The 24,497-nt window shown below is 43.7% G+C and overlaps 8 protein-coding genes across 8 annotated transcripts; 5 read left to right on the top strand and 3 right to left on the bottom strand.

Annotated features, from left to right (window-relative positions):
- Positions 1-180: 180 nt before the first annotated feature.
- On the bottom strand, positions 181-1,566 carry V865_004911 (uncharacterized protein; the record flags this gene model as incomplete). The annotated part of the gene is made up of 7 exons (XM_066228686.1): positions 181-342; positions 412-999; positions 1,061-1,090; positions 1,154-1,218; positions 1,315-1,333; positions 1,404-1,459; positions 1,530-1,566. The coding sequence occupies 7 exons, from the start codon at positions 1,564-1,566 to the stop codon at positions 181-183; spliced, it is 957 nt and encodes a 318-aa protein (XP_066084783.1).
- Positions 1,567-1,601: 35 nt separating this feature from the next.
- V865_004910 (uncharacterized protein) lies at positions 1,602-2,135 on the bottom strand (the record flags this gene model as incomplete). The annotated part of the gene is made up of 2 exons (XM_066228685.1): positions 1,602-1,624; positions 1,700-2,135. The coding sequence occupies 2 exons, from the start codon at positions 2,133-2,135 to the stop codon at positions 1,602-1,604; spliced, it is 459 nt and encodes a 152-aa protein (XP_066084782.1).
- Positions 2,136-2,585: 450 nt separating this feature from the next.
- Positions 2,586-5,320, top strand: V865_004909 (uncharacterized protein; the record flags this gene model as incomplete). Its single annotated transcript, XM_066228684.1, has 9 exons — positions 2,586-2,825; positions 2,901-3,108; positions 3,213-3,386; positions 3,451-3,630; positions 3,707-3,985; positions 4,059-4,145; positions 4,237-4,652; positions 4,811-4,918; positions 5,036-5,320. 9 exons carry the CDS (start codon positions 2,586-2,588, stop codon positions 5,318-5,320), a joined length of 1,977 nt encoding a protein of 658 aa, XP_066084781.1.
- A 332-nt stretch (positions 5,321-5,652) lies between these two features.
- Positions 5,653-8,477, bottom strand: V865_004908 (uncharacterized protein; the record flags this gene model as incomplete). Its single annotated transcript, XM_066228683.1, has 6 exons — positions 5,653-7,177; positions 7,246-7,397; positions 7,463-7,560; positions 7,617-8,066; positions 8,166-8,311; positions 8,374-8,477. 6 exons carry the CDS (start codon positions 8,475-8,477, stop codon positions 5,653-5,655), a joined length of 2,475 nt encoding a protein of 824 aa, XP_066084780.1.
- Positions 8,478-10,184: 1,707 nt separating this feature from the next.
- V865_004907 (uncharacterized protein) lies at positions 10,185-10,757 on the top strand (the record flags this gene model as incomplete). Its single annotated transcript, XM_066228682.1, has 1 exon — positions 10,185-10,757. The coding sequence occupies one exon, from the start codon at positions 10,185-10,187 to the stop codon at positions 10,755-10,757; it is 573 nt and encodes a 190-aa protein (XP_066084779.1).
- A 1,171-nt stretch (positions 10,758-11,928) lies between these two features.
- Positions 11,929-15,005, top strand: V865_004906 (uncharacterized protein; the record flags this gene model as incomplete). Its single annotated transcript, XM_066228681.1, has 16 exons — positions 11,929-12,119; positions 12,286-12,421; positions 12,531-12,608; positions 12,673-12,723; positions 12,835-13,028; positions 13,101-13,155; positions 13,229-13,357; positions 13,445-13,506; positions 13,637-13,712; positions 13,785-13,916; positions 14,090-14,233; positions 14,329-14,395; positions 14,492-14,556; positions 14,636-14,791; positions 14,889-14,907; positions 14,977-15,005. 16 exons carry the CDS (start codon positions 11,929-11,931, stop codon positions 15,003-15,005), a joined length of 1,584 nt encoding a protein of 527 aa, XP_066084778.1.
- Positions 15,006-18,027: 3,022 nt separating this feature from the next.
- On the top strand, positions 18,028-20,342 carry V865_004905 (uncharacterized protein; the record flags this gene model as incomplete). Its single annotated transcript, XM_066228680.1, has 2 exons — positions 18,028-19,603; positions 19,672-20,342. The coding sequence occupies 2 exons, from the start codon at positions 18,028-18,030 to the stop codon at positions 20,340-20,342; spliced, it is 2,247 nt and encodes a 748-aa protein (XP_066084777.1).
- A 1,138-nt stretch (positions 20,343-21,480) lies between these two features.
- V865_004904 (uncharacterized protein) lies at positions 21,481-24,268 on the top strand (the record flags this gene model as incomplete). The annotated part of the gene is made up of 8 exons (XM_066228679.1): positions 21,481-21,505; positions 21,631-21,669; positions 21,741-21,781; positions 21,930-22,053; positions 22,134-22,197; positions 22,281-22,308; positions 22,383-22,445; positions 22,517-24,268. The coding sequence occupies 8 exons, from the start codon at positions 21,481-21,483 to the stop codon at positions 24,266-24,268; spliced, it is 2,136 nt and encodes a 711-aa protein (XP_066084776.1).
- Positions 24,269-24,497: the final 229 nt, after the last annotated feature.

Raw genomic sequence — 24,497 nt, 5'->3', positions numbered from 1 at the left:
GTATACAAACCCTGTCAGGTTGCATGTGATTATATTGATGATAAATAAATGCATTGTATCGTATTATATACATATACAAAGAGCAGGATGCAGACAAGAGTTTCTGTTTCTATTGTTGTAATTGACTATATCCAACCTGATTCTACTAACCCAGACTATGTGGGGATTACCTTGAATGTCTCATGCTTTCTTACTCAGAGCGACTCTTTTCATTTCCTCGACAGTATATTCCACCCCAGCAGGATCGATATCTATCCAATCGCCTTGTTGCAATTCGGCTTGGGATTTGATTCTTCCGAGGAACGTCTTGAGAGCGGTGAAATTGATGATTTGTTCAGGTAACTTGTTTGTTCGAAGCATTGATATGATCAGTACCGTCGCAACCTCTCACTTTGGTATGTGCAAGCTCACCTGAGTTCTCTCCAATCCTGATGTATTCGGGACCACCCAGAAATAAGTGTACCCTTCCACCTCATCTTCGTTCCCGATCGAATGATGGGGTAATCTGAATATACGTGGTTTGGTAGCGTCGAATGCTTCTACAATTATCTTGGACATCCGTCTCTTGGGGAATTTCCCAGATATTGATGCGGAATGTATCGAGTCGTTCAATTCATCTGTCTCGATCTTCACTAGTCTTTCGGAACCTGGCTCTTCAACTTTCACTGTTGCTTCTGGTTCAGGAGCAGGCGAAAGAGAGGAATCCTGATCTGGATCGTCCGTTGACTCCAGCTTTACTCGTCGAGAGGATGTTATCTTATTTATGTCACTCGATATCAAATCCTCTTCTTCGACCTTCACTTGGGCTCGAGTCCCTAATCCCTTTTCTGATTTCATCTTCTGACAGATAGACCGGATAGCAGTCTTCTTGATTACGCTCTCATAGACATCCCATATCTTCTTACCCACAAAACAGACTATTTTGGGTTTATATTTGAGGAATTTGGCTGTAAGGTTATATACGTTTAGACGCATTTCCAAAGTTGAGAGTTCAGATTGCTAAGATACGATGATCGTAAGTCCCTGAAGGGCCGAGATGAAAATGTTGCTTTTCACTTACCTCGGAGGTTGGTCGGTCGACAAGATTAGTCTAATAAGCATGTCATCAGCGAAAACAAGCATGAAAGCATATCAGGGAGAAAACCGTACATACTAGTCCATATCCATATTCAGGCATAAGGTGATCCTCCGTTGGATTGAGTAGCCTAGGTGTCAGACCTATGTTGAATCAGGTGTGATAAAGGAAAAGTTAGATAAATACTTCAGGTAGTGGTTGATATGGCTACCACAACGAATTGTAAGATGTATATTCACCTGATTGATGTAGCGATCTCTGCAGGCAACATAGTTAAATCAGCTGACTTGAACCCTTGCAGTATCGAGCAATGAGGAAGCTGGCTTACCCAGAACTTATTGGTTGGGTGTGAAAAATGATGTCCCATAGTAGAAGACTTCTTTCCTGGGTTGATATAGATTATTATCTCATGTCAGTCAAGCGTCAAGAGAGATTTCGTGATTTGCGAACGGACCTGGACTAAGTAGATGGATGGCCATATCAGTCTCCATTCGATCTGGCAGCTTTATCTCGCAGGAAGCTTCACTCACTTTATTCCACAGAACACGACTGTTCGATGATCAACGTGCCTATCAGCACAAACTTCTCTCATTGATCAAAACGTCATTACAGGAAAATGCTCACTATCCAAATCATCCCTCAATAGATCATTGACAGGTCTCAAGTGCTCATACAATTCTGGCGGTGCATATCCTCTAGGTTTCTTTGCTTTGCCTTTGCCTTTCACTCCAGCTGTCCCAACCTCGTCCGAGGCTCGTCCCCGCTTCTTCTTTATGGGCGTTATGGCGGGTTCTTCATATTCACTTTCACTTTCTTCCTTGCCCTCTATCGATCTTCGTCCTTTCTGTCTGACAGGTGTCGAGGGTAGGCTCCTTCTCTTCCTTGGTGACGTAGGTATCTCCACCACCGGTCTTTTCGCCTTCGACGGTGAGACCAATCTAGATGGTCCAGCGAGTTTACTGGGAGAGGTGGAGGTGGAGTTGGAGGAATAAGCGTATTTCGCTAGATGATTGATGAAAGCTTTAGAAGCTGGACTGGGAATTGCTTTGTCTTCTTCCATCGTAGTCCAGTCGAGCGAACCTTAGAGGACCAGCGAAGGGCGTTGATCTCATACAAGATCTTTCCAGGCGGTCTGAAAAGAAGATCGAGAAGATGATACAATCTGATGGTGGTTGATTGCGGTGGATCTTACAGGTGGAGGCAGGAAATCATGAATCATCCACCCACCAAGTCGTAATCATGGCTGATCTCACACTACCATCTCATGCATAAATCATTTCTCTAACTCTGAGATCCAGCACGAGAAGGAAATCTATCGGCATGCATGTATGGCCACACCAAAGCATACCTTGTGGATAACATCTTCCAATGAGGCCAAGAGAATCGACCATCATATCACATAGTCCGGAGCCCCCGACGTCCACATCCACGTCGCGTACAAGCAAAGTCAAAATCAACATTCAAGTCACTGCTGTAGTCTCATCTACATATCTATCAATGGTCATCCAAGATGTCCACATCGGATCCACAGCGTCCCGATGAACCTTCCAGTCAACTAGTTACAAGTACGACCAAGCCTACTCCAGCAGAGGTGACGGCCATCATCAATCCTTCTAACAAACGTCGTCTTCTCATCACCCTCTCTTTTCCACTATTGTTCCTATTGGCAATCCCATTCTGGTGGTACACTACATCGATCGAACGTCTGCCATTACCAGTATCGCGGATAGATGCATTGGCGAATCTCAGTGTGAGTCCAGACTACAGCCATACTCCCACATGAGTTGTCGTGATTGTTTTTGTGGGCTAATGGAGATTCATGTAGATACCCTCTTACAGAGGTAAAATCTTGTTCACAGCAGACGAAGATGCGTATCCGAAATCTGCTCCTGGTAGACCGGTATTCGAGAATAAAGTGATATGTCAATCGTTAGGCAAGGTAGTGACGGATGGTGTAGACGTGATATACGAGAGGAAAAGACCTCAGAAAAAGAGGAATTGGGATTTCATTTATGAAGGTGAGGATGATCCGAGTGAGTAAAACCCATTCGATTCCAACTCCTATGCTTCTCATATAGAAATATATCCGGAACTTTTGATTTCTCATCTGATCTCTGGTCTGATTTTGGTCATATAGGAAATCCGACTCCTTTCAGAGTTCACATACGCAGATTTCAACATGCCAATACCTCCTGGCCATTGGAACCATATGTCCAACCACCCGAAAAAGGTTTGATGACCAGTGGGATCAAGCCTGGTACTTTGGTCATCCCCGTTCATCCTGATCAGATAAGTGATAGGAATTTGAAATGTATGTTCTCCTTCTCTCACCTCGTCGGGGAGTGATTAATCAGATTTGGGTTGGTTCGGTTCAGTACATTATAAGATCGCGATGATAAACTCAATCTTATCACTCTACCCTCCTGATCCGCCTACTATACCACTCAGAGCACTGAAATATTCACCTAATATCACGCTCAGCTTCGTACTGCTCAATGAAGATTCTACGGAAGGTAGCTATGTGAGAAGTTGGGAGATAGACGATGCCATTCAAGGTGTGTACACAAATCCCAGACTCCTTCGTGTTTCGGTAACGGTTTCATACAATTTGTCTAAATGATGAGTTTGTAGAACATTTCATACCTCACCTGGAACCATTAAAGGACATATTCAACTTTACGATCGAATCTCAAATTTTATATCATGCTCCTCTAACGTTCGATCCTACTCTCAGCGATGCCCCTGCGATTGGGGACCCACAGATAGAAGCAGCATTAGAAGCTGTGCGAGAAGGCGACGAGGAAGCAGAAGAAGTAGCTAAAGAATTGATTCAAGAAGATAATTCACAGGCTTGGTTAGTAGGTGATGAAGACATGAAGGTGTTTGTCAATTCGGAACGATGGTCTCTAGGTGAGTTGCTGATGATGTGATGACCGGTTCAACAGCTGGACTATCTCAACTGACGAACGTTATGGGATTGTAGATTCTGGAAGTACGAATAATCCTGTATTGAGGTTTTTATTGTACGTTCCGAAGGAGAAACATCGTCCTATGAAATTAGTTGGTCAAGGTGAGCTTTATTTCTACTCAGACTACAGTGGTAGCCTTCCTTCCTCGCTCAGCATATGGGAGTATACACTGACTGATGAGATATCTTTCAGACTCACCCCATTCATTCCTCTTACCTCAATTCGGTTCAGTCTACCTCCTCAACCCACCGTCCACCCAACCTTCCTCCTCAGGTGAAACATACCATTTACCTTCTTCAGCCTTGACAAGCTCCTTCCATCTATTCACCCAACATCTATACTCTCTGTTGGCTATACCAGAATTATACGATCCAGGTAAAATCCACTTACCTCCCTCGTCTTCGCCTCTTCTTCCCCGTTCGCACCTTTGGCAGCCGATTAGTTCATGGCAGATACACCAGGTATTGGAAAGTAGACTGAAAGAGAATTTCGAAGAAAGTAAGAAAACGTTAATTGGGATCAAGAGGTTGGTCGATAAGATCAAAGAGATGAAAGTTGGGAAGAACGTAAGGGATGATGTGTCAGGTGCTGTAGAGAGATTAGAAAGTGTGAGTTTCAGTTGCAGTCACAGTCCGATCGTGTGTGAGATGACTCGAGATTTGAGTGAAATCAATTGTACCTTTCATCTCTTCTGAGATATGGTAGATATTATTTGGTTGGTTTAGGTGGATAGCTGATACCGGATTTTTTTTTGATATTGATATAGATCTCGTCTGCGAAATCACCCTTGGAAAACTTCATCTTGTCTAGAGATTCGGTCAACCTAGCCAATAAAGCTTTCTTCGATCCCTCAATGATGGGTTTATTGTATTTCGTAAGTGATCATTAGCATATGTTGTTTTTCAATCGTTCAGCCACATATACCTGCTCTTCTTCTTCCTTGCCCGTTGACCCAATTGCTGACTCTCTGTTTGTGATGTTGGTAATATAGCCCGACGAACACAAGTTTGCTGTGTATACTCCGCTCTTCGCTCCTATTGCCGTACCGTTGCTATTAGGGTTGATCAAGGAGTTTATAGCTTGGAAGAGAAAAGGGAGAGGTAGCAGTAGGAATGATGATAATTCCACGGGCGAAAAGTTACAGGTGGAAGAACAGTCCATTAGTGATGGGACAGGAAATGAGGAGAAGATTCCAGATAATCGGAGTGACGGAGGAAGTACTTCATTTGGGATGGAACCCAGTCATAGAGTGTTGCGATCTAGATCGAAAGGATAATGATATGCACCATGTTAAGGTACTGCAACAAGCATTCTCTTCTATTTGCAAGATAAGATGCATGGTAATTACCCAACTATATATTAAGGAAAAACAGATGTATGATATTGCTTTTATTCTAAATGAAATGGGTATGTATTGTGTTGTATTGAGTTGAGTAAGAAGATAAGGCTGGTCAACGGACAAGGAATGACAGTGAAGGTCCAAGTTTTAAGTTACTTTATATAGTATGGTTTAATAATGTAAATAATGAATGTAATTTGACTATCTCCAACTCTTCTATATACCTACCACTCTGCAAATCATCCCCCTTTCCCTTATTTTCGACCAGATCAATCCCTGGTCGGAGCCCTTTGCAAACCACTCAAGAGATTCTCAAATGGTATAATATCCGAATCGGGTCTAGCTGCCGACCGTTCCGTCCAGGCAGATGCGGTCGATTGATTCCTCCTGTGCTTTTGTGTTGTCCCTGTCGATTGTGAATAATCACTCGCACTGCCGTTGCCTGTAGTCGAAGTTTGACGGGGTGTAATGGGTATATTGGTATATGATGAAGATGGTAGGTTCGATGACGATGATTTGGTGTTCGTGTGGATTTGTGCAGGTGAAATTAAGAATGGATGTTTCGATCCCGATCCCGATCCTTGATTTCGAGCTGCATTGTTGTTGTTAGGGCTGTTAAGGAAAGTCATATCTACTTTTGGTCTAACCGGTGGATTGGAAGTAGAGGGTAATGGAATCCTGTTTGATCCAGGAGAAGCAGTAATCTTCAAAGGTGGAGTCGAATTGATAATTGGTAATGGTAATGGGTAATTATCCAACTCTGATCCTGGACGAGGTAAGAAAGTTGATTGATGATTCGGCGTGGTAGCTGTCCAATCTGTTAAAGTTGATAATCTACCTTCTGATCCTGGAGCAGTACCGAATATAGATAATATATCACTTGGTGTATTAGATATCCTGTTGTTGTTATCTCTCTCGGGAGAATGGGCAACTCCAGAAGGTCCAGGTCCAGGTCCAAACGTATTTGGTTGTGGAGGAGAAGAAGAAGAAGAATTAATATCATTTTCGAATGTCTTGAATAAAGCTAATTGAGCGGCCTTCTCTTCGCTTGCTGTAGGGAATCTTTGAGGCGGAGTAGAAGTAGAAGTATTGGTAGCGGGAGTGGTATTTGCATTAGTCAACGTCTCAGCGCCGATGTTGTCATTCGAAGTAGGAGTCATCGTCGTTCCTGTTAGTGTCTCGTATGCTGTTATAGGCGAATGACCACGTGTCGAATCGTTGCCGGTAGTGACAGGTGTAAATTGAGTGACATATGATCCCTCTGGTGTATATGCTGGTAAGGCCGTACCTCGTCTTGAATCAGGTGGATTGGTAGCTGCATATTGTGATCCCAATAATGATCTTACTCTCTCAGGAGATGAGATCATATTTTCAGGAACACTTGCCAAACCACTCGTATTCGTACCAAGGGCGGTTTCAGGTGATCTGGGGGTTCTTCCAGTACCAGTCGAATTGGTATTACTTGGACTAATGGGTGATCTCCATCTCTCGCTCAAACGCTGCTGTAAGGCCTCATCGTACGAGACAAACACGTCGTCGAAAGACGCTACGGACCGACTAGAAGCGGTACCAGCTGGTTTCTCGCCTGGGTGATTGGGCGATCCGTTACCGTTGGTACTTGGACGAAGAGTATGTGTCGATTCGCGCGAGTTTCTTCTTATGCGTGTGGAACGACGTTTGCGGAAGATCCAGATTGTAAGTAGAGAAAGAAGTATGATGATAGTCAAGGGGATAGCGATACCAAGGATTATCTTGCCTTTCAAGCTCGAGAGGAAATCCGCCTCACCAACGACCCTATATCACGACGCGATACCAGTCAGCTCGGTCGGAACGAAGCTTATGGTGATGACAAGTTCACGTACAATTGGTCTAATGTGGTTGAATCGGTAGTAAGCACCACGAAATCTACTGCCATCTTCTTGGTTCCCAAGTTGGTCATCGTCACTTGATTAGCTTGGGAACTGTCCAATCCAGTTTGGAACCATAGTAATTCATAGGGCATTTGCCACGGAGACTAATGTACAAGACAGGAAATGTCAGTGTATGAGCTGGTCATGCGTTACCGAGCTCATCACTCACTGTCAGATTGAGTGATGGCGCGACTACCTGCCCATTGAGTGATATAGAAGCAGATCCATAATCAGGTCCGACCTTTCCATATACATACACCGAGGATCCTGTAAATGATAAACCTCAGCACATATTGCCAATTTGGATATCACTATCAACTCACCTGATCCGAAGAAAGTGACTGCCGATCCTTTTCCCTGAGTGATAGCCAACGTCTTATTGAAATCGCCATCCAACTTGCTCGACTCGCTCAGAGCGTCCGAATGAGCATTAGGATTTAAATGTGTCCAATCCCCTTCATATCTGATGCCGACATTTACGTTCTCTATGGGGTTGAAGGCGTCATCAATGGTGACATTGGAATGACCTGCTGCTTCCGGTGGTCTGACACCGTCTATACCCCAGAATATGACTTGTTGACCATTTGGTACCGTCCCAGAGTCCCATACGACGTTATGTGCACCCAGGGGAAGATTGTACAACGTGAAAGGGATCACTTCGGATGAAGACGATGAAACGGCTTTGGAACATGCTGTGATGGGTGAAGAGGAATTGATAGAGATGGTAGCTTGACAGTTGTCAAATGCCGGTACTAGCAGGGTGAGTGATAAAGCTATGAGAAGGATAATGACTGTCAGCCTATGTCGATGGGATTTTGTGATTTGGACATTCTTTTGTCCAAGTGCTGAGATCAGATCGAAGTGGAACTTACCAGTGATGTTGAATGAGATGATGGAGTTGGAACTAGAGGTGAGATGGAGGGTTTCGTCGTACCCATCTGACTGTTGTGCATAGCCTGCTGTCCAGGGTGAAGAACTGCTTGCACCGCTCGAAGAACCATAAGAGAATAGTGGAGATCTAACAGCAAACAAGATCGTCAAGGATGTTCAACTGCTATATCCGAGAGGAGCAAAACTTACGTATCTGAGATGAAGAACGCGCTGCTTGAGGATGAGGATGAGGATGCAGAATTGGAAGTCGATTGATCACGTCGGAATACTTGGCGAGTTGCTGAATGGGCCATCCTGTTCACCATTCACCTTTTGCCTATAAATTATGTATCATACGAAGATGAAAGGTAGCGACAACGTGAGATCTGGTCTGATGAAATGGTATAAAAGTGGAAGACCGAGGATGCCTGAGGGATAACGAGTGAAAGGCAATGGTAAGCTACACAGGCCAGCTGGTGAGGGGATCAGGTCAAGCGTGATGGTATTGGATGAATCAAACGGTGAGTTTCGATCAACAGGTGTAGTTTTCTTCCGGATTTGTGGGTTTGTTCACGCCACTGATGGTAGTCGAGGAGCGTTAATTGGGTGACTAGTGTATTTTGAGGAGTTGTGTTTGTTTGTTCTAGTGTGTTGTGTGTAATCTTCAGATCGCTCGGTCCCTTATCGTGTATGATGGCTGAGGGAAGAGCGAGAGAGTTGGGTAATCCTTGAGATGTCAACTAAGCAGGGTTCGTCTATGTGTATGGAGTATGAGTATATGTGAATGTTTGAAAGTGTCAGAACAGGAACAGCAACAGTGACATTGGATCCTCCATGCAAAAGATACTACAGAATTTGAATCTACTCAGCGATCTCACACCCCTCACGTCCCACGCTTTGCAGATGAAACGCCATCTCTCCAGTTGGGATATGAGAATCGATCTGGATTATGTTCCCCTTGTCACGCATGAGATTCCTTGGGATCAGCGACATTACGAGTCTCGTTCCAAGGGTACCCGTCTCGTCAATTTGTCAAATGCTAAAAGCATAATGAGATGATGAAACGATCCTTTGTAAAGTCGTGCATATTCGATTCCGGTGAATCCGCCGTAAGAAAGACAAAGGAGTGATTGGATGGTCTGTAACTGCCATGGTTGGCATGCGAATGAGATATAACGATGTTTGAGAGGTCTATGACAGAGTGACAGCTCCTTTGTTGCTACCCCATATCCTTCGTCATCGTTAGAGGTAAGATGATACACGTGTTACTAGCGTGGTTGAGACCGTTTCATCTTCGGCTATAGAGTACATACGTACCTTTTCCCCCGGAGGCATGATACCGAAAGCGGAAGGGCACTCGTGGATTGTTGGTGGGGTGCCCCACAGCAAAGGTTTAGCTGGAATGAATTCGTTGGGGATCAACATCACACGAAGAAATAAACCCCAAAGCAGAGGGAAGGCAATTTACCTGCACTCGCTCGGTCAGTGGCACGGACATCTCATTGCAGCTCACTCACAGGACATCCTTTATGGTTTTATGATTTCTGATACACCTGCTCATCAACGATCATGGGTCCCCAACATCCTCCTTTTTAATCCATCCTATCCTTCGCATCCCCAAAAAAAGTGAAATAATAAAGAAAGAACACGTTGCAATCACCTTCACATTTGAACTGGACGATCAATCAACACACGTCATCTTCGACTTCCTTGTTCCAGTACTCCAACTCACCAACCCAATCAGATCATGTCTATATAACAACTACCCAACTTGACAGAACACCACAAGGACATCCACTTGGATAACACTCACTTCAGCAAACAAGGATAATAAGGAAACAATAACGGATCTCATTCGCCTCAACATCAGAGTCAAAGACCCTCCGACTTTCAGGCTCCCATCGCTTTACACAACATAGACTCTTGACGAACGATTCACTCATCGTGAGTTCTCCACACATGATATTTCGCAATAATCAATAGCTGATTGATGGCATATTCCAGACTACCTCTCAATAATCATGCACTCTTCATCCTTCTCTTCACCTGAATCAGGTCCATCCTCTCAACGACTCGTCTTAACCTCTTCTTCACCTACCAACACCACTGAATCAGGTTACTCCAGCGATCCCGAGCATGAGCAAGGCTCAGAATCACCCACCGAATCCGAAACGTCCATCGAAGAATTCTCACCCGAATCCAAACCTGTCAAACTTCCCTCCGACAATCAAGATGTTAAACCATTAGCATCTCGATATCCCAAAATATTCGCCAACCCCCCTCTCCCTCCTGCTCCCTCATCTAGACCCAATCGAATTAGGGGTTTATCACCTTTGACATCAGTCAATACTACTTCCAATTCGCCCTCATCAGCGATGGAAAAACAGTTTCAACCTAGATTACCTAAATCTCAACCTCTGTCACGAGCTTTGTTCAATCGATCGCTCTCCGATCCTGCTCCGCATGCTCAGGCTGGTATCTTCGGAGGTGTAGGAAAGAAGAAGACTAGTCAGAAGGTCATTGTTCCTACGAAATCGTTCAGAACGACTTTCGAATTGGGTTTGTCGGCTAGTGAATTGGCTAGAAGGGCTTAACCGATATCATGGGACATCATGGGAAGGGGAGAGAAGGAAGATGTAGTCGCGCCAGTCCTCTAGGTGAAAGAACGATATTGGATATTGTACAATACACAACAATCATTGTACATAACAGCAAGAAATATCGACCGGGACAACATAATCGACAGATCTGTGTATAGGAAACACCACATGAATCCCATTGAGAAGCGACGATGAAGAGGAGAAAGTGGAGGTAGATCAAAATGTATTCAAACAACAAGGAGGAAACGAGGTTGCCAAGTCATTTGTATACAGATTGAAGAAGATGAGTTAGACCGAAGATCATACACTGTACATAGATTACATACAATCAATTCAGACTCAATTACAGTATGTCATGTTGCACACAATAATATAACGAAAATAGGTATCTGAAACGGGAGATATGAAGTGGAATTCGCAGTTCATGTCGTATCTTCTTCCGAACCTAATCAATGCATTTTATGTCATGTCACGGTTACTCATGCCTTAGCAATGGGCCATGATCCATTCCAGTGAGATTGTGGGTTCTATGGTGATTTAGTGGTGGGCTGAAGGGTGAACGAGGTGATGAAATGTCCAGCTTGGCATACTGTAAGATTACGTGCTGTATCGGGCAAATCCAAAGTCGTCATCCGGCGCCGATTTTCAATGACATGTCTGCCAGTCTGCTCAGAGATAAGAGCACCATCTGCCATGCCCGTACGAATGCAGCTCAATACCCTTCCCTATTTTACAACCAAGCATTCAGTTAGCCGAGAGAACAACTCACTCGTAGTCTGATCGGTCAAACCCGAACACTAATCTAAACTTAAATTCTGAAGGGGCTAAAGACCATATGGGCCACTTTCGATCGTCTTGGCTTTTATGGGTTGATGACAATTCCAGCAATACATACAGTGGAGAGCCGCGAATCCGGGGCGATATGATCAAATTAGCCTTCAGTGGGAAATAGGAATATTGCTATGCCAAGAGAAGTACGAGTATGAGTAGATAAGACGAGGTGGAATTCACCGCAATCTCGCTGATAAGCGAAATCCATCCCCACTTTACACTCCCCATCTTTGAGGGTATATATAAGAGATACCCAACTGATGGAGAACAGACGCTGGTTCTGTTGATAAGCTTAAGTGCTACATCCTTATTTGACCAATAACGACAAGACACCATGTCAAAAGAACAACGACAAGTTGGAATTGAAAGTGAGAAAGATCAAATTGGTGTGGTGGTCGATGTGGCACCTGAAGATGATCGAGATCTGAAGGGGGATATCGTACTGGCAAGTCATCATGAAGTGGGATTGGATTTGTATACCCAAAATGAAGGATATGAATATACGATCGAGGAATCAAAGAGCGTGTGAGTGTTTATCTTTCTCTTAAAACGTATATTCTCATTGGCATGTTCACCCGAGTATTCATAATCATCGTCGTTCGTTGGTCGTTACCATAATATACTACACTTTCAACATGTGATACGGAGGACTTCGGCTCATATTATTATCTGTTTTGGTCTTTTGGTATAGCCTACGAAAGATCGATCTTCGTATCCTACCGATATTCTGCCTTACTCAAGGATTGGCATTCCTCGATAAGACAGCTATAAATTATGGAAATTTATTCGGTATGAAAGCTGGAGTGAACGTTACTTCTTCACAATTCGTGAGTGACATACCAATGTCCAAATCCTTGTATTAACCCTCCCTCTCCTTTCCTTATATGCCATCGAGATGATCAGGATGATCACGCTGACCACACCAATCATTTGTAGAGTTGGTTCGCATCTGCTTTTTACCTTGGTTATCTCGTTTCAGCATGGCCGGGCAATATCCTACTGCAGAAATACAATGTGGGTGTTCTCTTGATATCTAAAGTTCCACAAATGTTGAACTAATGTACCGCAATCATCATAGACCGGCAAAGTCATGGGGTCGATCTGTTTCGTCTGGGGGATCATCTGTGCTGTGAGTTGGTTCTCTCTCCGGTTGACAGGATTGACATAAAACACCATATACTTGTCTTGCTGTTATGCTCGGACTGACTGACTGGATGATCTTTTGCATATTTGATCATAGTGCACCGCCGCATGCCACAATTTTGCAGGTGTACTAATCAACCGACTCTTACTGGGATGCCTCGAAGCGGCCGTCACACCAGGTCTGGGACTGATGACACCCCTATGGTGGAAACTGGATGAAATACCTGTCAGACACTTGACGTGGTACAGCTTTAATGGATGGGCAGGTATAATCGGTGGATTGGTTTCTTAGTGAGTTCTCAAACCCTTCTTTATACTAATGGACATCGTCACTGACTTGATGGGTATGGGGTCTCGATGTAGTGGGATAGGTCACGCTACTGGATCCGGTATACCCACATGGGCATTGATCTTCGTTGTAAGTACAGCCACACTCCCAAGGAGAGGAGAGTATCAATCGATTGATGGACTGGCCCCTTTTTGTATGGTAGGTATTCGGTTCATTCACTTCGTTATGGGGAATAATCATCCTCCTGTTCCTCCCTGACTCACCTGCCTCAGCGAGGTTCTTAAATAAAGATCAGAAGGTGGTGGCGATCAAGAGAGTAGCTGAGAATAGGGTGAGTAACGTGACTCTGAATTATCAGCTTATGTCATCGACAGAAGTAATTGATCTGATATCATCCTATATATGTGTGTATTGATAGACCGGTACGAAAAACACAAAGTTCAAATGGGAACAAGTAGGAGAAGCATTCAAAGATCCCAAGTAAGTCAACTTTTCGTTGCTTTCTCCTCAAATTTTACCATATATACCGATTTGACATACTGTACTGTATTCTTCGGCTTTCAGTACGGTTGATGCTGATCATTTCAATTTCTATGTACTGTGACTACAGGACATACTGTCTTTTCCTCGCTTCAGTAGCTGCACAGATTCCAAACGGAGTAGTGACCAACTTTTCGTCTATCATCGTAAGTCGTCCTCCACCCTTTTCCTTCTCAGATCTCAAGAGATAGATGCTAACGTTAACGACTCGTATGTAGATTTCGGGATTCGGTTTCAACCAGTTACAAACCACCCTCCTTGATATTCCAAGTTCCGTCCTTCAAATCATCTCGTTAATTGCTTCGGGGTATTTTGCAGGGAAATTCAAGAATAGTAGAGCTATCATGATGGTGAGTCGAGTCGATCTACTTCGCAAATCAACTTCCACTTCGATCAACCAAAATCAAACACAATCAAATCCGTTTAGTTCACAATATTAGTAAAACCCCGCCGGGTCTACCTTTGTGACTGTTTTCGGAGTAAGCTGACAGGAATGAATTCTGAATTTCTACCTGTCAATTAGTTTATCGGTAATGCAACATGTATCATAGCAGCCTGTTGTCTAACCTATGCACCCAAATCTCAAACTTGGGGTAGATTAGTGGCATTTTGGTTCACGGGTTTCGCAAGTGTCGGTTTTTCCTTGGGTATGGTCATGATCACTGCTGTAAGTAAACATCACATGATCAACTCTGCGTTATTTTATCATAAATGCAATGCAATGCAGTGAGATAAGATAAGCTGACTGACATTGGGAGACAGAACGTTGGTGGATATACGAAAAGACAAACTATGACTGCTATTAATTTCGTTGGGTATTGTATTGGAAGTGAGTATACCGTCCATTTTCTCGATACATGGTCATTTTAGAGTTCACAGCTCTAATTGGTAAGTTGACTGATACACTGTTTTGTTGCTGTTGTAGATATCGCAGGGCCACACGTCGTGATAGGTGAAGAGAAAGCATTGGGTTATCCGACAGCTACCAAGGTGAGTTTGTCGATTCGCATCATCAGTCTTCAATTATCTAGATCTGAAATCGACTGACTTTGCATCATACATTTTGCAGGCAATGTTAGCAGGATATACCGTCAAGACGATCTTCCACGTCTTCTTAGGTATCTACATGTTATACTGGAATAGAAGATGGGATAAGGAAGCTAAAGAGAGAGGAGAGGAGTTGAGTGAAGTTGAAAGAGCTAAAAAAGCCGAATTGATCGGTATGGTAAGTATCTGCTACTCGTTTATCTGAGGATGTGAATATCCAGCACAATTATGATCAGTACACAGCTAATGCTTAATGATTGGACTTGTTTGTATAGACCGATGCGACTGAATGGAGTGAGTCAAAACGAAATTGATAATTTGACGAAGGCTGTCTGAGCTGATGATGTGAGTTGTGTATCGCAGATAACCCGTATTTCCGTTATTGTCTATAAGGTCAAAGCTTTGTACAATATACAACAAGCGAATAAGGTGAATGACATGGGAGGAATAAAAAATATCAGGTATGTCAGTAGATTGTATCTTATGAGTCGAGATGAGCAGAATGTAGATGGTAGTGTAAGTTGTAGTGATAGAAAATACGGATGTCGTTGTCGTCGTCAGAAGGATGTTGTTGATTGTAGACGTAGATATAAAAGGAGTATTGGAAGTAGTAGTGAATAGACAAGACATATGGTGGCTGTAAAAGCATTTCAAAATGAATGACATGCGTTTCTCCGAGTGTTATGACGAAGCAAATGTTGATCTGATTTTGCCGAGGTTGAGCTTCATACGCCTGTTATAGTAAATTACCAGCACGAGGTGTCATGCAAGTCCGAAACAACAGGAACAAATCAGATCCCATACCGCCGCAGCATCAATTGTGTGATCTTGATCTTGAGCTATAAACGACCACGTTTGGGACTAAAGCTTCCGAGCGTTTTCGATCAGATATCCTTTAGCGCGTTTTGATCATTTTCAACCCTAACCCTTGAAGACGTGTAAAAGTGGGGGGTTGTCATGTTGATTTGGCAACATAACATGTCCTTTCTAACCAGACCAGTGATCGTCTGCTGTTGAGTAAAGTTTGATGCGCCCTCACCTCTCAGCCTCTGCTGGCAACCATTTGATGGTTCTTTTCCTTCCGACATCACATCACATCGTAGGAACACAAGTACTTGTACGAGTCGAGACTTTCATTTGTCAGTGAGAGATAAGGTGACGGGATAGATAAATGGTCATATATCCGGAGGTATGCACACCGAAATGAACAGACTGGACCTGCATACTCCCATATGTGAGTATATATACCTACAAACAGCCTTTCATTACCGAGTGAAGGTACATCCGGTCAGCCCTACGGTGGAACTGGCCGTATACTGCAAACTATTATGTATATGTACGAGTAACTGCAGGACGATCGAGTAACTGTTGCAATTTCAATTTCCTCATTTTTAATCTAAGATCAAATGAATTACCTCACCCTTTCCTCCTTGCTCACTTTACCCTGAATTGACCGTATGATTCCCCTCTGATGCGTTGGGTGATAAATAAAATAAAATGTGGCTGCGAAACACCCACGTCACTTGTGGATTACCTCCGATATGACCGTTCTGAACGAGTGTCCTCACAGGTGGGGGAATGGGTGGTATCCGTGGATCCTGTGATTCTCATTGCTCCTTGGAGGAGGGGGATCAATGATGCAAAAAATCAAAAAACACGCTAAAAATGAGACTAAAACACCAAAGGATAGAAACAGATACAGGATCATCTGCACGTTGAGGAAATACCGCATGTACGGTTCACCACGAATCATGGCCACGACCATGAGCTCACGTCGTATACTGAATGAATGGGGCAGTAAGAGAGAGAAGGAAGAGGGATGTAATGGGATGAGATATCCAAGAAGAATTGAGAATCAGGATCAACCCTATTTTCCATTCGATGCCGTCTGTCGTCCCTCTCTGTGATACCATACCCTCTTCATCTTATAAGAAACCAGAGTCTCCTCACCTCTCTTGTCTCTTTTCGTACCCCGCATAAAATCGTACTATTTTAGTACGGCACGATAAAATCTACTGTACTATTTTTTACTTTTGATCCATCTCACCCTTTTCTGCGTTGACGGTTGAAAGAGAAGAGCGAATCTTAAGTAGTTACCTCTTCAAGAATACATCTAGCACCACGACACACAACTCGTACTCGTATAGTTTGGGAACACCGGATCACCCGTTCTTAGGCTATCCGACCTTCTTCTTCCCAATCCCACAATCGTAGTAACCTCTTTAGAATCATCATTAACACTTGTTTGATCATCATCGACATTATCTTTCCACTTCATCTCATCTTATCAATCATATATCAGATTTACAGATCACACCTACTTTATTCGATAATCACGCACAGCATTTGTTGATCAAGATATCATCGTCAGAAACTGATATAGAAACAAGATAGATAAAGCAATATCGGCCGAGGGTTCTGATACACGTATTTACAGAACATATCTTGGAAGATCCTCACCACGCGACTTGCAGATCGTATCATTAATTTCATCGATACGAAACCTATCAAGCAGAGCCTTGAAGAGACAGGAGGTGTACGACCCTCGGACGACTATACTCCATTGATCCTCACCAGGCAGACGCAGACGGACCACCTCGGGACCTTAACTCGCCTGGCGTTTTCTCGTACCTTTCAAATCAATTCTCTCACCCCTCTTCTCTCTCCTGTTGCTCTCTCTCACCCCTCGTACAGGATACACTGCACCGCATAGATCGTACATGCAAGACGGAGAATCGTGTTTGCAAATCATTAACATCATACAAGGTGAGTCTGAGAATGACCAAATATCCATTCATCTCTTCGGCGTTTATTGAGATCATCTATCTGTCTTTGTTATCTGTTTACCTTTTTACCTCACATCACTTTATTTTACACAATAACGATTCCTCCCTCATCAAATACCATCGTTTATCTTCTTCTAATCTTATTGTTGGGGACATATGATCCATATTGCATAACACCACCATCCATACACCGCGGAGATCACACATTACACAGCCCGTCGTCTAGGTTTCATAACATTACCATAACATAACATAATATCAAAAAGCACATGGCTTCGTCTTTTGTAGATTGGATCTGTCCCTTTTTCGGTGATCTGGTGTATCAATCCATGCACTCTTGCATCTTGAAATGCTAATCATCTGTTGTCTTATCACCACCATCATCCTTTCTATCTCGACACTTTCCAACGACAAATAACCATACGACACACGTAACCAATATACTATCACCACCGCATCCTTTCGATCCCATCCTTCTTGGCATTACCACTCCCCCACCTTCTCACCTTTACCCAAACACTGCTTCTTGATACCTTTATCTCCTCTGCCATTCGATACCACACACGACCTCTTTCCTGTCCGACTACAACCATCAATCAATAAACGCGATCGCTCGTCTCATCACAAAATGTCATCCACTCCCCCTTCTACCTTACTCACACCTGGAATGGCAATGATCAACTCTTCTGAAACATCCTCTTCATCCACATCTTGCCCAACAATATGGACCTCGCCTGACGACATACTCATTGCCAACTTCAGCTGGACCACATCACTCTCATCATTAGCGACAACGATGACCACGGGAGGATCAAATAACTCATCTCCAACTGATTTCGCTTTCGAACCACCCACTTTACCCACCAGCAACACCTTCGAGAGCAATACCATCTCATCAGCACCATTCAAGCCCGAACCTGTGAAAATCGATTCGTTCACTTCGAACGGGAGCGATAACAATAGTCCTTTCACTCCTTCCAGTGGACAAGTCAACAACGCCAACTCTTATCCTTTCCCCGGATCTTTCTCATACAACGCTTCTACCGCTTCATCCTTTTCCTCAGCTTCTGGATCAGGCGCAGGTGGTTCATTCTCATCTGTAGACGCCTTACCTGCCATTTCAAGGGATTTCGTCAGACCCTCAACATCCGAAACTCGTCGACCAGCTACTGCAGGTGGAGCATTACAAAGTAGAAGTCCTTTCGCTGGATTCATGCCTGGAGGTTCAAGTGAAGAAGGTGGACAGAGATTTCAAAGGATAAATCAACAAAGACCCACGTCCTCAGACGGAAAGATGAGATTGAACACTACGATCGAAGAAGGTGGTGAAGGGTTGTTTACCAACCCGTTCGAAACTTCCAACAAAGAATCCCAAGATGCCGAATCTAAGCAAGTACCCTCGCAAACACCTACGTCTGATGGTACTGTAGATCCTCATTATATCCCTGCCAATCGAAGAGCTTCCGAACCTCAATTCAATGTTCAGCAAAGCTGGGGTCAACATTCCCCACTCGCTCCACCGACCAGTAATCCAACACCCGCTTCCCTTGGTCTCACTTCGGCTCCTGCACATGTACCTCAAGCTGGATTCCTACAACAACAGCAAATGCAAGGATCTCAAGCACAATACAGTCGTCCAGCATTCCATGGTAGACCGCAGACTTCAGATGGTCTACCGAGTTATCCTCATTTGACGGGCAACGTCCCTCTACCCAGTGCTCAGTCTATAGCTCGTCAAATACCTGGTATATCGACCGCTGCAGGAGGATACTACCACCCACCTACACCATCGTCAGCTAGATCGTTCGATCAAGATCCCAAGACTGGATATATGCCATTCAGAGATGATCGATCTAATTCACTCAATGCCTTGCCCCCTCCAATGGTCGGACCTCCCTCGTCAGCTTTCCCAGGTGATAGAGCCTATTCAATTGACTCGGGTCTAGCCAGACCTGGTCAAGCACAAGCTATCAGATCATCCTACATGCCTCCATCGTCTGGTAAACCTGGTGAAATGTCTTCCGAATTGACGTTTGTTCAACTTGGTGGTCCGGCTCCCAAAAAGAGACCCAGAAGGAGGTACGATGAGATTGAAAGGCTGTACGCCTGTGGTTGGAATGGCTGTGAGAAATCTTATGGAACTCTCAATCATTTGAACGCACATGTTGCGATGCAGAAACATGGTGAAAAGAGATTACCTTCTGGTAAGTGATTCGGAATTGAAAACCGTGGGGCTGGACAAATGACTGACGGTATCATTTTCGACATGCAGAATTCAAAGAGATGCGAAAAGCTTGGCGAAAGAAGAAGAGAGAAGTAGCAGCGAGCAATGCAAACGCGATGTACGCTGCCAACGCTGCAGCATGGCAACAACGAGTATCTGTCAGTTCGGCATCTGGTACGGAGAGTGATTGGGATCGAAGGGATTCAGCCGCGTCGATGATGTCTACTGGATCAGAATACGGTGGTCATCGATCTTCAGCTTCTTACCCTGTTGGATATGCACCTTGGACTGGCAACTCTGGACCCATCGATTCTTCCCGACCTTCCACTTCTTCATCTTCGATCTCCTCAATTGATGGAAGTGGCAGGAATTACTTTGCACCTCCTCCTGTGCCTGGTGTCCCTCAACCTGGATATGGAAGTATGGGAATGGGAATGGGTACGATCAACCCTATCAACTCTCGAAGAATCTCTGCGCCTCAACATCTCCCTGGAATGCCCATGCCCCACCTGGAAGGATTCAGGAGTCTACAAGATGATCATCCCACGCCCACTGCTCAGAACCCTTTCCCACAAAGTCAAAGACCATCTGGAGGTTTCCCATTCACCACATTGACTTCGCCCATGGCTGGGAATGCCGGTGGCGGTACGACCATTACGGGAAGTAATGGTGGGGAGGGGAGTTATGCAGGTGGAAGTCAGTTTGCTTTCCAAAGGTGATGATGATGATTGAAACATAGTCTGTCTCTTGTTTACTGTGATCATCTTGTTTGATTCTATTTATACCCTCGTTGTCTTGTTGATTAGAACAGAAAGATCATTTATATCTTCTAATCCAGTAAATTTGTAGCTATAGATTTTTGCCTTTTTGCTCTTTTGTTTCGTTCAATTTGGAGTTTTATCAGGCCCTGCCCTTATTCTCGCTTTTTTTTTTTGTTTTCGTTAATCATATAGAACATTTAAAGGACTCTCAAAGTAGTTGAATGTCGGTGGTGGATAGAAGTAGTAGAGTAATTCATTGTATCTGTAAATAGTATTACAAGTAAGATTAGTGAATCCAAAAAAGATTTTTCGTTTGACTTTGGAATAGATCGAATATTATGGATATGGATATAAATTGTGAACAATCAATTATACTTTTCATTTGTCCAAAAAGTCAAGCTTCCTCCTGCCATAATTCAAGTCACAGCTCGAGAAGGTGTCGAGGAGTGAAAGCATAATAAAGGTAGATTGGTAATCGGTGACCTTTGTCGTATGCGATTGAATGGATCGGGCTCCGGGTAGGAAACTCAAAAGTGGACCGAGGATTGGGAATGGGTAATGGGTAATGGGACTTGAAAGCGGAGTGACGTGAACAATGAGACTAGAGCAGTTTAGTACTCGTAATGATCTACGTTGACATCTGACAAAAAACAGATTTGTAGGGCCGATGGTCATACATCATTCATTCACTGTACATTGGGATACCTCTATACTTAAAAGGCTAAAGCTGCATAAGGGAACCATCGAAGAATCAAGGGATCATCCTTCTCCGACTACATAGTCGAACCACTCGCCGCTTCGCAGCTGGGCATCCCATCAAGGGGGGTCAAAGCGTATCATTCCAAGATTGAACATCAATAGCTCATCACCATTCATTCGACATTACGAAATCAGGTTCAACATCAACTCTACCCCACCCGTATAGTTGGTTCACCAGTGCCTTTCTTTCTCTTTCATTCATACATACAATTCGATACCAGACGTAGACATAAAGTATAGGAGCGAAGCAAGTCAATCACAATCAGAATCAAAATCTTGAAACTCTCAACAAAGCCGAGGTTATCACTGTATTTTGGGATACGGTATACAATAGAAGATGGGGTTGAACAGTCCTTTACCAGGTAAGGTCAAGATCAATCCTAAAATCGTGTCCTACTGTCTTCCTACTCCACATCCACATCCAGTATAACCGAGTCAGAACACTCTCAATGCTGATGTGATGCTCATTCATTTGTATGGACCGTAGTGCGATTGGAAGAAGAGACTAGGAAAGCAGCCAAGATATGTGAGTTTAGTTGTACTATCTTTCATCTTTTACTGCCTTAGATGGATCACTGATATGTTTTGGTGGTGTAGTGAAGAGTTTTGTGGATGTGAACAACAATGGATTAGACAAGGTGAGTATCTCCTCGCTTTCTTTTCTCATCCTCTCTAGCTCTCTAGCTTGTATGATCTTCCATGTCAATCCATGTCATATCACCTTACCATCATCCTCATTAACTCCGTGAAAGTCTGAGCTGAGTCGGAATCAACTTCACTCTCCAGGTGATACCCCGTCAAGTATTAGAGAGAGCAGCGGGATTCGCAATTTTCACAGTATTCAAAGCTGGTTTCGTACTTACCGCCAGGGCAGGAAGTGGGGTGGTCATCGCTAGATTGGATGATGGATGTGAGTGCTAGTCATTTTTCTCTCTTGCGCTATCAATTAGGATAGTGAACAGTATTGACATGAAGAGACATTCCCTGCAGCCTGGTCACCGCCTTCTGCTATTGGTTTGGGAGGATTTGGATTCGGTGGGCAGATGGGTGCAGAGTGAGTGGTTGTTCTGTCCTGCGTTCCTCATGTATTCTGGTGGATGATCAGTCTGGCTAATGAGATCATTCTTCATCTGACAGAGTAACAGACTTCCTCATCGTTCTGAATGTAAGCTTCCGGACATCTCGACTTGAAAAGGATCGATGATCCGCATACTGATTTGCTATCTGATATCGTTATAGTCCAGAGCAGCGGTTGCATCATTCATGTCAGCTGGGAATTTGACTTTGGGAGGTAACCTGTCGGTGAGTCACCAGTCTTTCAACCCAGCCACATGCAGCAAGGGCGATGTTCAGTTGACTAACCGTGTCTACAGGTCGCTGTCGGTCCACTGGGTCGAAATGCCGAAGGATCAGGATCAGTCAATACGAAAGGTCATCTCGCCGCCATGTATTCCTATTCCAAGACCAAAGGTCTATTCGGCGGTGTCTCAGTAGAAGGATCAGTGATTGTCGAGCGTCAGGATGCCAACAGGTTAGCTTATGGTGGTAATCCTAATGCGAAGCAGATCTTATCAGGTACATTTGATCCACCAGAATGGACTCATGTGTTAATCGATCAATTGGAGAAATCTACTGGTCTACCCGGCGGTCAGACTTGGATTCAAGATAAAGACAAACCTTCAGAATACGGTACAGGCATGGGAATGGGTACACCGGAAAAGAAAGGTGGTGGGTATGTATTTGGAGAAGGATTAGGCGGAGGTGGGAATACCCCTCCAACGACTCAGAATGGTAGACGATCTAGAGGAAATAGTTTATTCGGTGGACAGAATCAAAATGATAGATCAGGCAATGGAAGTGGATCTCCTTCAAGACCTAGTAGTTCGAGGAAAGGGTCTTCTTTCAACCCATTTATAACCGGGTCCAATAGTCCCAGAGGAGCTAGAAGCCCATTAGAACACTCTTCAGAAACCTATTCGGCTGGAATGGGAAATGGCACACCACAAGGAGGTAGATCAAGATCAGGTTCTTTACTGAAGAATGGTGAAGTACCTCAACCCTTCTCTTATATGAGTCCATCTAGATCCCAGCAACAGGCGTCAAAAGAAAAAGATTTGTTGGGTGATTGGGATACACCTGCCAATGCTAACGCGAGTGATCCGTTCTCAACTGGATCTTCGAATCGGTTGACGGCAGGTAGGAAACCCAGTGCAGGTGAGAAGGATCTATTGGGCACGTGGGAATCAAACGGACATAATTTATCTGCACAATTCGCTTCCTTGAAAACTTCAGATACATACGGTAGTACGAATGGGACGAGAAGTAGGACTGGATCACAAGCGAGAAAAGAAGATAGTCAAGCATTTGATGATATATTGGAATATCCCTCAACTCAGAAGAACGAGGAAATTGATTATACACCAAGAGAAACAGAATCGAAATTCGCTAGTATCGATTGGTCAAATTATCTCTCTTCGACTTCATCTTCATCGAATGGACATGGACAAAAACCAAGCAATTTCGTATCGATCGCTTCTGGGAATAACAAACGTAATACATCGCCGACGAAGAAATCTAGACCTTTCTCAATGTATGGTGGTGGTAGTGGTAGTAACAGTAATAAGGTATCACCTAATTTGGGTAATGGTCATGGGAATAAAGAATTTTCACCCTTCGAAGATCTACCTGTTGGTAGATTAAGGTCGAATTCGAATGAAGATGGTTCAAGACCTTTTGAAAGTTATTTGAAATATTCCAATCCGAAGGAATCTCCACGCAACGACACAAACGGGATTGATAACAATATATCTCAAACTAAACCTGATTTACGATTGAAAGCTGGATTAGAAAATAATGGTAATTTCGATGGATATGCTCGAGCGATAGGTTTATACGATTTCATCACTTCAACCGAAGGAGATTTGAATTTCAAAAATGGACAAGTGATCATCATTTTAGATAAAGTCGATGGATCCTGGTGGAAAGGTTATTCACCGATTAGTAGGAAAACGGGTATATTCCCTTCTAGTTATGTTGAAGTTGTGGAGTTGCCGAAGAATCCTAAAGGTGGTGTCGGGTGGGGAGAATTGAGGAAGAGAGTAGGAGGGAATGAATTTGATCAATAGGATAGATAATGAACACAAATGGTTTAATTAGAGGAAGAGGGACTGGGTATGATACGATATGTTAGGGTTGGAATGAATGGGGTTGAATCAGAGAAGATCAGATTGATTGGAATCCAGGTTTGGCGTAGGAATGATATCGGTATAAAATGGAAAGAGGATTTTGTATAATTATTTGATCATTGGGTTTTGATGTTCGGTGCAGCAAAAATAAGGATTTCTTGTTCGATCG

This window comes from Kwoniella europaea, chromosome 1, assembly GCF_036810445.1.
Source record: "Kwoniella europaea PYCC6329 chromosome 1, complete sequence".
Lineage (NCBI taxonomy): Eukaryota > Fungi > Basidiomycota > Tremellomycetes > Tremellales > Cryptococcaceae > Kwoniella > Kwoniella europaea.
Note: the sequence above shows the minus strand (reverse complement) of the source record. Positions and strands in the feature narration are given on the sequence as shown.